The following is a 14,623-nucleotide window of genomic DNA, read 5'->3' as shown; positions in this document are numbered from 1 at the left end:
ATCCCAGTTGGGCAGTGAGATTGGAGAATTTAAGATTCCAGGAAATTTCTGGACCCCCCTCCTTTGACTCCTGGGGCCCATTTCTGACCCTGGGTAGAAATTACCCCCTTTACCCCCCTCTCCTAGGCCCTGCTGAGCGGACATGCATAGGCTTGGGCTGTTAATCTATCCATCTAAATAGAATCTATTAGCCACATGACTACTAGCTAGCAACAAAACAAGGGGACTATAGGCACCATAAACACTAACAAATTTATTTCAGCATAAACTGTCACAGCTTACAATCCACTTCATCACATGTATCAGCTTTTCAACAGTATCACTTGGCCAATTAGAAAACCCATTTCAGTTTATACCTATTCAGGTCTACTCAGAAATAAGTCCCACTTAGTTTAATGGAATTTACTACAAAATAATTGCTTATACGATTGTCATATTACAGTGCAGTCCTAAAGGTATCTACTCAGAAGTAAGCCCCACATGCTGAATTTAATGAATGACAAGCTTAATTATAGAATGAGAAGCATGATGACCATACACCATTAAAATAAAATTGAGAAACCGGATGAACATCTCAAGTTGGTGGGAGAGAACTACTTTAGAAAGTGAAATTGGCCTCATCAACAGACTGAAAACTACTTTTCTAAACATGAAGAAGTGATTTACATGGCAGTCTTAATGCATTAAAATGATAGGTAGAAAAATGATGCCTCTAAAATTTATTAAACAACAGTGTCATCTTTCTAAAAATTACTAGTACCTTCCAACATAATCAATATCTTCTAAATTTAAAGTAAGATCCAAATGAAATACTTTTTTAAATCCTTTCATATCAATGGAAAGTTGCAGTGTCTTCCATATTGAAATGAATGGATCTTAAACATGATACATATAGAAGAATAATCTTACTTTTCTACTATTAATCTACTAATTATACAGAGGAAGACCTCAGGACATAGTGTAAAATATTAACAAAAGTGTTCCAGATAAGCAAAGACAGGTCCTCATCTTTGCTTAAAAACTGTGCTTCTCTCTAGATATTGTACCTATGATAAGTGTTTTTCCATAAGAACATTTCTTAAAATTCATAGCCTTCTAAAACAATACCTTTTTCATTTGAAGTTCTCCTTGTTAAAAGAGCACTGGAATAATATCTTATATCACTAGCTGAGTTTCTGAAGCCATGCACTGCAAACGCCATATGTTTTCTCATTGACTTTTTCTGCCATAATAACTATATCCACAGAAACACTCTCAGTAAATGTTTTGGGTGTTGCTTGATTTATTATTGAGCCACAAGTGGCTTGAAAGTAGTTTAATGAATGAGTTAAGAGTGGCTTAGACCCAATGACTTCTATTCCCTAGGGTAGGAGAGTGAATTCACTCACGGACTCTGATGTATATGTTTTAATCAACTTGTTTTTCATAAATGCAACTATGGTTTTGTTCGTGTGTATCTTTTGTGCATTAGGAGCAATTGGTAGGGTGATTCATAATACTTGATGCAAATGAGATAAGAATGGAAATTACTCATGAGGAAACCATGTTAATGCTTTTTGCATTTGCAAAGACAATGGGTGCAATCCTGGAAATGAGTTGGGCCGGCACAAATTCCTTGCGCCAGCCCATGAGGGTCACAAACGTGCCATAAGGCATATTTGCGCCTCCTCAGCAGGAAGCTGCGTTGGTATATGGAGATGAGCCAACACACGGAGGCTGAATTCAGCCTCATGGATGCTTCCTCACCAAGACCATAAGGCACCTTTACTCATCCTTGAGAGGAAGCCGGGCCAGCACTCTGAGAAGCGCCGGCCTGGAGAGGCTGACATAAGCCTCCACACTGGCTTCCTTCTGGCTGGGCCGACACAAGGACAAAAGTTAGGAAGGTGGGAGGAGGCAGGAAGGAGGTGTTCCTGGGTGGGGGGGAAGGGCAGACAGTGGGTGGCCCCAGGGGCAGGTGGGCAGGGAGCTAGAGGCAGGGCTGGGATCCAGCTGTTAAGCTGGATTCCAACCCGTTCCTAGGGAAAATGGAGCAGCTTCAAGCCGCTCCGCTCGCCTTGAACTTGTGTCACCTCAGGAGGTGCCACAAGTCCAAGGAGACACATAGGCGCCCACGGTCTGGCTGCCTTCCCCTTAAGGGACAGACATGGATGAGAAGCGCCGCCCAACAACGGGGCACAACTTGGAGTCGGGTGCATGCCTGCCTGGGGGCAGAGGTGTTCTGGTACCACCAAGAGGTCCTGCCTCCGCACCACAGGGGGCTTGCGCTGCCTCAGATGCTGCAGGTCTCAGCCTCCTCTTCTGCTGTAACTGCTAAATAAAGTGGCCCTTTCTCCCATATCTTTTGTCTTGAGTGTTCATTGGACAGTGCGGAAACAAAGGCTGATAAACACACTGTGATGGCAAATGTTTCTCATTATGGAAAATTGAATGAGGTAGTTGAAAATTAAATCAATTCAACAAACTGACAATCGTTTAAATAGCCTATTGTTGATGGATACATCTAGAACCCAATCCTGTCCTCCTCCCCCCCCCCCCAAGCTGATGTACAGCTGAATCCTGAGCTGCCCAGGGTGCAGGTCTGCAGTGGTGCCGGAAATGGCTGCCTCCGCATCCTGCGTGCTCCAGGCAGCTGCCGCCTTCTCTCCTTGGGAGAAAGGGATTTCCGCCATTATTGCATCAGTAGTTTTAGAACCTTTTTTTCAACAGATGAGGAATTCCGTGGAGGGGAAATCTCAGTGGAACTTTCGATTGTGATTGCATAGAAGTTATTTATTCAACAACTTCATCTCAATTAGAATTGGTTGTACAGGATTACCATAGGATTTAGACTGGGTGAACAGAAGAAGCAAAACATCCAATTAATATAACTGAAAATTGTTCTCGGATGGCATATCTGATGGGCGGACAATTGGATGGCTGGATCAAAGTTCAAATTCAATCAAGCTGGCATTGTTCACACAACGATTCAAGGGAATGATGGAGACAATGATTGGCAAGTGGCACAGGTTACTAATTATGCCTCTGAATAGCAGCTGCAGGAGATGGTCATGGCCTACATATTCTACTCTGGACTTCTCAAAATATCTGTTTTATTCAAGTGAGAACCAGGATGCTGGACAATCAGGGGTCTCCAAACCCTGGTCTGCAGGCCACATTCAGCCTGTGGGATGATTTTATCCAGCCCACATGTAGCCATGCTGCCTGCCGACAGCAGTGCACAGTGGCTCCCAGAGCATGTGCACGGGCTCTCTGCAGTAAAAGGGTGAGACTGTTCGGCAGGCAGGGTCTTGCTGTAGCATAAGGAGCATGCACCTGGCAAGGCATGGCACCTGGCATGGCAGCCAGAGGGATGGGGCTTCAGCAGCTGGCACGGGCTTCAAATGGGGCCAGCCAGCTGGCTGGCCTGCTGGAGAGGAGGCTTGCTGGGTGACTTTGAGCTCCAGATAAAGAAGAAAAAAACAGTAGTGACAGGAGTGTTCAGGAGTGGAGTTGGAAGGAGGAGGCATCAACTGGAGAGGAGCGGGGGGGGAACGGTTGCAGTAGTTGCAGGGCGCTTGGTTCCTTTATTATTTTCCATTGGGGGGAAGTGAGTGAGTGAAGGCACTTGGAGGGTGCATATGTGTGTGTGAGAGAGGGGAGGGCAGGGAAGCCGAGTGGAATTCAGACTGAAGTCAGGAGTGGAGTTGAAAGGAAGATGGATTTTGCAAAATCCATTTTTCCCCTTGTGTCTCTATTTTCCAACCCTCAACATTGTGTCAGATAGGCAGTGCACCAAAAGGTTTGGAGACCCCTGGACTAGAGGGAACTTTAGATGGAACTAGATGGTTTGATCTTATTTGTATTGGATGATAAACTCTGAGACATTTCAAACCTTACATGCTTTCACCTATTGCCCGGTGAAAGCCAGAATCTTTGTGGGCGATAAATCTAGCAGATTTTCTTTATGGCACTCAAGCTTATCTAGCTATTTGTTCTCTCTACTTGAAGGAAAAATAGATATAAGTCCAAAACCAAGCTGATGATACTCCTATAAACAAGAAGTGATACACTGTTCATTTAAAAAAAAAAAAAAAACTTTAACTTCTGCCATCATAAACCTGAACCAAGGTTCTAATTTGTATATCTTCTTCTCTGTGCCCTAACAGATTATCAGCCAAATACTAATTCCTGTGCGGCAATGCAACAGTGCATCTTCCACTACACGATATATGGAATTTTTGGCTGCTGGAGGTCTCCTCAGAGTAAGGGGATATTTTTCCCCTTGTCCCAGGGTAAGCCCCAGCAGCTTCAAAGGGCAATTTGGGCCTGTACAAGCAATATCACTGTCACAAGTCCGTGTTGAACCGTGCATGTGGATCAGGTTGAAGAATGGGGTTGGCTGTTGATCCTGCCCCCTCCCAAGCTCCATTCCAGATATCTTGTTGTCTTGTGTGCTCTCCACGGCATCTGGTGCGCCGCTGTGAGATACAGGAAGCTGGACTAGATGGATCCTTGGCCAGATCCAGCAGGGCTCATATCATGTTGGTATTTCATAGTTGCTCAGCAAATGCCTCTGAGAGCACACAGAACTAGATACCTGTACCCTGTTGCCCCAACATTGCACTTGGCGTTAAGAAATAGGCTACCTCTAAAACCTGAAGGTTGTATATTGTCATCATGGCTTGCAACCTGTCATGAACTTTTCCTTCATAAATCTTTCCAATTCCCTTTTAAAGGCATTTAACCCAGATGCCATCACAACATCCTGTGGTAAGGAGTTCAAGAGATTAATTACACACTAGATAAAAAAATATATATATTTTCTAACTCTCTTGCCAGTCAATTTTAGTGGAGATCCTCTGGTTCTGGTGTTTTGCACAAGGAAAAAGAACTTCCTTTTATCCATCCCATCAATAATTTTAAAAGAATCATTTTCCCCTTCAGGTGCTTATTTCTAGACAGAAGAGCCCCTAATACTGTAGCCTTTTCATGTAAAGGAGATGCCCAGCCCACTAATCACTGTGGTCACTCTTTTCTGCATCTTTTTCCTGTTCTACTATATCTTTTTTGAGATACGTTGACCAGAACCGGACGCAATACTCCAGACATGGCTTCACCATTGATTTGTACAGTGTCATAGTATTGGAATACAGTGATATCCTTGTGCAGAAGAAGAAGAAGAAGAAGAAGAAGAAGAAGAAGAAGAAGCAGCAGCAGCAGCAGCAGCAGCAGCAGCAGCAGCAGCAGCTTCATCTTGGAAATGAGTTGTTTTATTGAAAGAACAAAATAATATTTTGATGTGTTTTTATATCCTGCTGAAATTCAAAATTTTGTTTTACCAGGTAGAAGAGGACAGATGGAGAACCACAACGAAGAGGAACAAAATGAAACTGGTGTATTGGAATTCATTCTTCTTGGGTTCCCTGGGTCAAGGCATTTCCAGGTGTCCATCTTCATGCTCTTTCTTATCATGTACATACTGATACTTTTTGGAAATGCATTCATCATAGTTCTTGTGATAACAAGACGTCGCCTCCATACTCCCATGTACTTTTTCCTGTGCAATCTCTCATTCCTGGAGATATGGTACACAACAGCCTCTATCCCCAAGATCCTTGCTATCTCCCTGGGGCAGGGCAGGAACATCTCTTTTGCAAGCTGCATTATGCAGATGTATTTTATTTTTGCCTCTGGAAGCACAGAACAATTCCTTCTATCTGTCATGGCTTATGACCGATATTTGGCCATATGTTATCCTCTGCGCTACAGCACCATCATGGACACCAGCCTCTCTAGCAAGTTGGCATTTGGCTGTTGGTTGGGTGGATACCTTGTGGTTTCTATACCAGCCTATCTGATCACAACGTTGTCCTTCTGTGGGCCGAATGTAATCAACAACTTCTACTGCAACATTGATTCCTGGATAGCTCTCTCTTGCACTGATACCTATGTGACTGAGGTGGCCTTTTCCATTATAGCCATTATGGTCATTGTAGGTTCATGTGTGATAACCCTTCTTTCCTACATGTACATCATTTCCACCATCCTGCGTATCCCTTCTACCAAAGGGCAGCAGAAGGCTTTTTCTACATGCTCTTCCCATCTTGCCCTTTTGATTATTTGGTATGGTTCTACCATGTTTCTGTTCGTCAAGCCATCAAAGCAGATATCTGTAGAAATGAACAAAATATTCAACACTCTCTGCCTCATTGTGGTTCCGTTGCTGAATCCTTTCATCTACACACTAAGAAACAAGGAGGTGAAGGTGGCCTTGAGACAGTCATTGCACTGGAGCTGAAGAGAAAGATCAGCTGAAGAGTTATACCTGATATGACATCATGTTTGTGGAATTACTTGCGTAAGGTGCATGTATTTTATTGTGTTTGCTGTTTTCTGCCTCTTCAAAGAGGCTAGCAATATTAAGAGCTTAGAGAACCAATCCAATGGCTTTTCCCAACAAAACAGGCTGTGCTGCATGCTATAGTGGTGGGGGGAACGCACAGCTTGGAAAAAGCAGGGGGAAATGTTTTTCCTTACCTCCCCATAAGCCTCCTGTGTTTCCTCAGACCAGCAACAGGTTTTTAGCTAGCTCAAGTCCAAAGAGAGGAAGGAGGCACGTCCAGAGGCAAGGAAGGCGACAGCATCTAACACAAGTTGCCCACATTGGGTGCCACCCTCGCGCACCTCTAATACACCTCCTACTCTCATTCCTCCCCTGCCACTGACTAACCATTGTCGATGGGTTCTTCTCTTCTGCTCTGTTGTGCACTGGGCCTCCATGGCCTCTCAGGCATCAACCCAGAAGCATGCAGCTATGTGCACTTCCATATAGCCATTAAGATGGCCAGAAAGCACATTCCACCACTAGAACACTAGTTCTAGTGGTGGATCACAAAGATAGGATTGGGCCATAAGAAATTTTAGGCATGGCAGTGTTTGCTCCTTCTCCAGTTTCTTCATATCTCCTCTCCAATAACGTTGGGAGACAAAAGTCTCATGCAGGGAGCCATGTCAGCATGGCTTCTCATGGACACTGGAATAAGAAGGAGACATAGGAAGGAGACAGAGCTTGGGATACTCTCAGGTAGAGCAGAACTTCACAAAGTGGCATTGGAGGAACGGACGCTGAAGCACATGCTTTGCCTGAACAATGTCAGAGTGAGCCCATTGCTCCAGACAACTCATCACGATGCATCTCAGTGATATAATTTACATAGGTAACTTCATGTAAAATTAGATTATGGATACTTGATACTGATATATGCCACCAAACTTGCATATGTCTGTGGGTGCTGCTGCCTTGTTTCCTCATATTCATGATTTTCAGGCAAGTGTTTACATGATCTTGTGTCTCAAACAAACACTGTTTGTTTGTCTTCCAGTTAGGTTCAAAGTACATAACATGCAGTCCATTTTGATCTTCAGTTCCTTCAGAGTGTCATCTTTTCTAATTTCCTATTACCTTAAACTTTATTCTCTACACATGAATCCCCTTTCTTAAGATTCCTCTTCATCAGTCTTATAATGCAACCATTATTCCGTCTTCTTGCCTCTGGGCTAGATGTTACACAGAATGCCCTTAACATTTCTGCCCAGCCCACAGTTGTACACATTTGATCCCTGTTGTGTAAATGCAATGTTGGGCAGAAATGGTTAATCTTTTCCCCCAGGTAGTCAACCTGTTCTGTAGGAACATTAAAACCCAATCAAACAGGCAACTTTCCATTCTCTCATAGAAGCTGAACTTCACATTCTTTATTTCATTGACTAGTCATGACTGGTCCAAGACCGCTGGAACCAGAGGCATCATACTAAATGTTCCTCCCTTACAGATGATATGCCAGACTCTGCTCCTCCGGTAGCATTGGAATTGCCATTGAATTGGAAAAGGAAGAGGGAAATGAACATATGTGCTAATTGGGTGACATAGAGGGTCTTCTTCCTTTCCCAATCCAGATGGTGAGAAAAGTAGTGCAAGTGAATAGAGGGATGGAAATTGGTGTCCCCTAACAATATGCAACTATCCCAGTTAAACTCATGGATGGGTAAGCTCTAGTGATAACCATTGCATGCCCCCACACCAGCTGAACCTATTCATGTTGAAGATTGCACTGCTTGATGATATCAAGTGTACAGGCTAGTTCCATTCAAAAATGTTTCCACCATGACATTCACTCTGAAATCATGTCCTTCACAGGTGGAGACCAATCAAGTTGTGAAGTCATGAAATCTAGTTTAAAAAATGATAGATCAATTAATCATATGCAATTCACATCCAAATGATCAGAGACTATTTGAAAAGCCCAGATCTATGGTTTTGAATGACTTTCTTGGAAATACATGGCTTACTATTGCCCCCAGATATCTGGACTTTTCTTTCAAATCCATTGGCACTCTCTGTGACCTCTGTTCGGCACTCTGTGCTGTATGAAGTAGCACAGCAATCAAGCATGATCAAGACAATGGAGTGCATAAAGTTTAGACTTCCCTTGGAAATGTTTCTGATCCATGACTGCATAAGAAGCATTGGGAACAGTTTTTTTTGAAGTTGAGGGATTGTCATGAGATCAAATCTCAATGGGTCTTTTAGTTGTGATCATATAATGGTCCCTTTACTACTACCATTTCATTTAGGAAGCAGAACAACATAGGAGGCATTTAGTAGTGAGGTTTTTGCCTGGGTGAGTCAAGTGATGAGATGCAATCACTGGTGAGCACTAAGAATGTGGAAGTGAGATATTGGATGGATGGATGATATTCAAACCAAGTGGTATTGTTTGCATATTTAGCCATGGAAATTAAGAAGAAATCGTTTCTTAAGAGAGTCTAGCTTCCATGTGACTGCAAGCTCTAGGAGGTTTGAAATTTTAATTATGATATGATAAAATCTCTAGCATCTTTTCCACTTAGTCTTTTCATCTTGGTATTTGAATATTTGAATCTTGTTTGAATATTTAGCCAAGGAAATATTTTTTAACTAGCATTATGTTCAAATGTCTGTGTCAATTCAAGCTCTAGGATGTTTGAAACCATAACTATTTTCAAGAACAGTACTTTAGCAGAAGATACTATTTTGTGTCCTTTTCCTCTCATTTTCCTCGAACTTTTAAACTCAAAAACTTTGGAGTTTTTAACAAACTGTGAAACCTGACTTTTGCTTTTTGGCTGGGCTGTGCAATTTGGCACCCAAAAAATTCAGTGCAGCCCACTGGTGCTGTATGGTGAACTGCCAAATATTTGATTAACTCTGTTAGAAGATGTATAGCTCATCTTTGATTTAAAAGCAACAGGGAGACACTGGCCCCAATACTACTGGGGCCTTTTACTGCCATAAAGTGTTCCAGCAGCACAAGGTCCTCTACAGTTGTTGCACCATTTAGCATAGCTAGACTGCTTCTGCAAGTGATGGTGGCATGGTTGCATCAGTGGCGGTGGGTGCCTGATAGGATGGGCTGTAAGAATTTAAATGTACTTGGGAATCCCAGTTCCTGTTTCTGCTAGAACAATACAACAAGCTGGGTATTTCTTGGCAGATAACATTTCATCAAAAATGACATGCAGAAGGCATCCATATTGTTATTAAGACTCGGGCTGTGTAGGCAGCTGCTTTGCTCCAGGTTTATAATGGGGGAAGAGTGATTTTCCCTATGGAAAGATATCAACAGCTTACCTAGTCCGGTGACATGTTATAAGCTTTAATTCAGCATTCTGTTTCCATAGATGACTAAGAAAAAATGGAAGAATATACTCAAGGAGGAAACAATGGAACAAGTGTGACGGAATTCATCCTTCTCGGCTTCCAAGGGTCTCAGAATTTCCAAACGTTCATTTTCATTCTCTTTTTTGTCATGTACATCCTGACAATTGTTGGCAATTTTTCCATCATCCTTTTAGTGTTAACAAACCGTCGCCTCCACACTCCCATGTATCTCTTTTTGTGCAATCTCTCGTTCCTCGAGATATGGTACACAACAGCCTCTATTCCCAAGATCCTTGCCATCTTTCTGGGCAGAAGCAGAAGCATCTCTTTGCCGAGCTGTGTTTTGCAAATGTACTTTATTTTTTCCTTGGGGTGTACAGAACATAATCTGATAGCGGTCATGGTTTACGACCGCTATTTGGCCATATGTTATCCCCTGCACTATCACACCATCATGAGCCTCAGCCTCTCTAGGAAGCTGGCATTTGGATGTTGGCTGGGAGGCTTCCTTGTTATAGTTATACCAGCCTATATGGTCACAACATTATCCTTTTGTGGGTCCAATTTGATAGATAACTTCTACTGCAATCTTGATTCTTGGCTAGTTCTCTCCTGCACTGACACCCATTTCCTGGAGATAACTGCTTTTTTCATAGCCATCATTGTCATTGTGGGCTCATGCACGACAACCCTCCTTTCCTACATGTTCATCATTGCTACCATCCTGCGCATCCCCTCCAGCAAAGGGCGCCAAAAAGCCTTCTCAACTTGCTCTTCCCATCTAGCGGTTGTGGTTATTTGGTACAGCTCCACCATCTTCCTGTTTGTCAAACCTTCTAAGCAGACATCCTTGGAAAGGACCAAAATAGTGAGCATTTTCAACCTCATTGTGGTTCCATTGCTGAATCCTTTCATCTACACACTGAGAAACAAAGATGTCAAGGAAGCCTTAAGAAACTCACTGCACAGGCGATGAACAGGTTTTGTGGTGTGAAGGCAAATAGAAATCATTACATACAAGCCATATCACATATCGCAAAGGGTTATGCATGGTGCGGAAGAAAATGCTAGATGTCACTCTGTCTTGCTACCTTCCTGCCTTGCCTTCCTGCCCAGTGCTTCCACCCACATCTATTCACTATCTGGTTTGATGGCTGCAGTGGAAGATCCAGTCCATTCTCCACCTTGGAGCTCAGTATTTTTTTTAAAAAAGAGCAGGGATCAGAGTGAAAATGGAGAGGATGGTAGTTCGAAGAGCACTTCCTGCTTAACCACTCCACAGAAATGAAAACTGGAAGGAATGGACACAGAATGAAGCATTCATTTTCTTTCAAACTACTCTTGACAGTTCAATAGGCGGGGGGGGGGGGAGAACATATTGTCTATTTCAGTGGCATAGCTAGAAGGTTTTGCAGGGAGCCTCACTGTGCCATGTAGGCATCTCTCCCCCTCCCCTTTGGAGCCATTCTGGGCGGTGGGAGCAAAACAGAGACATATACCTCCATTTTGCTCCCACCATCCAGAATGACTCCAAAGAGAAGGGGCTGCTTGCACATTGTGGTGTGGCTCCTTGCAAAACTTTGTGCTTTGCACCCCCCTCTAGCCACACCACTGGTCTATCTCTGGCATTAGGCTGAGCATTTGAAATGGGCAATTTTTTGGGAGCACGAACAAGGCAATTTAAATTTTTTTCCCAATAGGAGGCAGACTTTGTAACTCACTTTTGGGGTATTCATTTTACAAGACTCAAGAATCAAAACATTTCCAAGTACAATATTTTTTTTCTATTTTGAATTACTCTTTTGTGATTGTTATAACGCACATCAGTGCTCAAAATTTGGTGGGATGAGTTTGGATTCCATCCCAGATCTTTTTTTTTTTTGGTTCCTTTTTGCCACACCTTTTCAGTTAGACCAGTGTTTCTCAAACTGTGGGGTTGGGACCCACTAGGTTGTGTCATGAGACAATTTCAGGTGGGTCCCCATTCATTTCATTTTAAATGTATTAGGGCCAAATCCTATCCAACTTTCCAGCCCTGGTGTAGCAGCACCAATAGCGTGAGCACTATAACATGCAATGGCAGGGTAGTTATGGAGGCCTTCACAGATTTGATGCTTCTGTGACAGTGACTGCATCTGGGGAAATGTTACAGCTCTGTACTTTTAATAGGCTACTATGTGTATGCTTTTAGTAATCATAGTAAATGGGACTTACTCCTGACTAGGTATATGTAGGATTGCAGTCTAAGATTGTTAAAAAAATTTCTGCTTGATGATGTCACTTCCAGTCATGAGATAACGTCTGATGTGTCCTGACAGATTCTTATTCTAAAAAAGTGGGTCCCACTGCTTAACATCTGAGAACCACTGAGTTAGACAGTAGTGAGCCTGACCTAGCCAACGTACTTTTCCTCATTCAAAATGATCACTTACTTCCCTGTTCTACTGCAAACCATTCCACTTCCTTTCAGATCATCCAAGTTTTCCTTTTTTTTCTCTCCAACTTTAACTACTGGATGTGTTATTATTTTCCCCTCACCTGATCACTGCGCATGAAAATCATGCTTATGCTTTGTGGCAAACAGGTTAAAATCATTGCCAAGGTCTGACTCCATTTTGTGAGGCTACAGCTGTCTTTGTAGCAGCTGTGAGAAATCTGGCTAATTGGATGTTAAAAAAAAAAGTTATCAGAATGCAAGAACCTGGTGCATTCTGGCCACTGTTAGCACCTGTTAATGGACTAGCTTGAACCTGCACTTCAAGGTTGTGCTATTTGGAAATTAGCTGCAGTTGTGATTCTCCATTTGAGAAGGGCCAGTGTAAGTGACCAACAGTTAGTTGGCAACCTTCAGTCTTGAAAGACTATGATATAAGCCTACAGCACCCAGTATTCCCAGGTGGTCTCCCATCCAAGTACTAACCAGGCCTGACCCTGTTTAGCTTCTGAGATCAGACAAGATCAGGCATGTGCAGGGTAACAGTTGCTAGGGTGACTAACAGTAGCCTCAGAGTATTGCATCATCCATTCAGAAGGTTCAGCTGGACCTGACTTGTGGTTGGCTGAGGTTTAAGGTATAAAGAAACCCTGTGTTGTGCCATTCCATCATGGACTGCTGGTTGTAACAGATATGGTGCTACAGGTAGAGGGGCTGCTCTTTGCTTATGCGCAGAAACTGGAAAGATCCAGGTAGGAGTTAGGTTATGTAAGCTTAGAGCCCACTTGAGAATGGCTCCCTCTCTTGAGACTTTTTGGTGAGGCCTGAAGACATTTTTGTTTAAAGAAGCCTTCTGAGTGCATGCCCTTTTTAAACATCTTTTCTGTATCTTTTTTAGTATTTTTACAGGCCTGATTCCTCTGATTTGCTACATTTTGCTCTTTTTATCTGACTATGGTTTTTACTGGATATATGTTAATGTGTTTTTAATATGTTTTTATTTGTGGTTAAATTATGCTTTTAATCTGTTTTTAATATGTTGTGAGTTGCCCTGGGTCCCTTTGGGGAGAAGGGTGGCATATAAATAAAACTTATTATTATTATGTATGTCTGCTCAGAAGTAAGTCCCATTATAGTTAATGGGGCTTACTCCCAGGTAAGTGTGATTAGGATTGCAGTCTTAGCTTAATTGTTTTATCATTGTGTGTGTGGTATTTATTCTCAGAATAATCTATTGACTTTCATAGTAATATGTAGCCTTACTACTTTAAATACACCATTATATATTTACAAACTTGTGTCTGTGTAGTATTGAGGACTGGAGTTTATCTAAACCCAGCCTGGGCCACTCAGCTTACTACTGTGGTAATGGGCCAATGTCTTCAGACCAGGCAGCCCAGTCCTATCCCCAGTGACTTTGCCAGGTGCAGTGGTGCCAAAATAGTTACTGCTGCATTCAGTGGCACTTCTAGGGCCACTAGAGGTCTCCTCAGGGAAAAGGACATATGTCCCCTTCGCTTGGGGAAAGCACCACAATCAAACTTCTTAAGTCTGCACTGGTTATTTTGTCAGTGCAAGTTGAGAGCCTCTGTGTTGGGCTTTGCAGCCCAACATGGAGGATTGAATACAGCAGAGCAGGGATTCACTGGCCTGACCCCAGTTTCTCCTCTCCTATCCTGGAACACCTTCCCCTTGCCCCTACAGACTGCTGCCCAGAGCTCTTGTTCCAGGTGGCGTTCATCCTGCGCTCCCTGCACAGAGGATGCTGTAAATGTGTTTTACAGCATGTTTACGATACCTCGCTCCACATTCATACTGCAGGTGCTGAAGAACTAAGGATAGGGCTCTGAGTCCCTGGAGTTTTGGGGGAGCTTAGAGTTTGCAAGAGCTGGGAATACAGCTTCCCCTTGGTTGAAAGGACTGGCTGTTTAAAGAAGGTGTGGTGGCAGCATTCTGGGAAGCATTTGCCCTAAAGATTGCACACCCATGTGTTAGTATGTTGTTGAGCTTATCAGGTGGATATGTGCTAGAAACTTGTACTCAGTGTTTGTTTTATTCATCTAAGAACAGTGCCTTGTACTTGCAGTGAGTAATAAGACCTTTGACATAGTAGGATGCATAAGAACGAATTAAGAACAGTAGCCTAGTCAAGTTGTGTGTTTAAAAACCTTGAGAGGGGAGGTCACATAGGAACATGCATTCCTGACTTAATGGGAGTGTTAAGGCATTGGACCAGGAGTGTGTAAGATCAGTCAGAGACCCAGGACTGTGCCACATTTAAGTAGCATATCATAATATGTTCAGCACCTGGACTCGTAATAGAAAATTACCAATGTTGTTGTACATTGTGGCAGTGGTTACCTCCAAATAGTAGCAGCAGTGAATATAACATTGATTGACTATGGTCTGCTAGTCCCTTATCACTAGAAGTGTGTTTTTACTGATGACTAAATGAAAACACAAAACACCACATTTTTCAAACACCTCCATCCAAAGATAATGAATAA

General features: G+C 42.8%; 2 protein-coding genes and 1 pseudogene across 2 annotated transcripts; 2 read left to right on the top strand and 1 right to left on the bottom strand.

Moving 5' to 3' along the window:
• The first annotated feature begins 5,338 nt into the window (after positions 1-5,338).
• Positions 5,339-6,280, top strand: LOC136652778 (olfactory receptor 6F1-like). Its single transcript, XM_066629700.1, has one exon. The coding sequence runs from the start codon at positions 5,339-5,341 to the stop codon at positions 6,278-6,280; it is 942 nt and encodes a 313-aa protein (XP_066485797.1).
• A 3,436-nt stretch (positions 6,281-9,716) lies between these two features.
• LOC136652777 (olfactory receptor 6F1-like) lies at positions 9,717-10,658 on the top strand. The gene has a single exon (XM_066629699.1). It carries the CDS (start codon positions 9,717-9,719, stop codon positions 10,656-10,658), a length of 942 nt encoding a protein of 313 aa, XP_066485796.1.
• A 1,895-nt stretch (positions 10,659-12,553) lies between these two features.
• Positions 12,554-12,670, bottom strand: LOC136654662 (5S ribosomal RNA; annotated as a pseudogene).
• Between the last annotated feature and the right edge of the window lie 1,953 nt (positions 12,671-14,623).

Source organism: Tiliqua scincoides, chromosome 5 (genome assembly GCF_035046505.1).
Source record: "Tiliqua scincoides isolate rTilSci1 chromosome 5, rTilSci1.hap2, whole genome shotgun sequence".
Lineage (NCBI taxonomy): Eukaryota > Metazoa > Chordata > Lepidosauria > Squamata > Scincidae > Tiliqua > Tiliqua scincoides.
The sequence above is the reverse complement of the archived record's forward strand: the minus strand, read 5'-3'. Positions and strand labels throughout refer to the sequence as shown.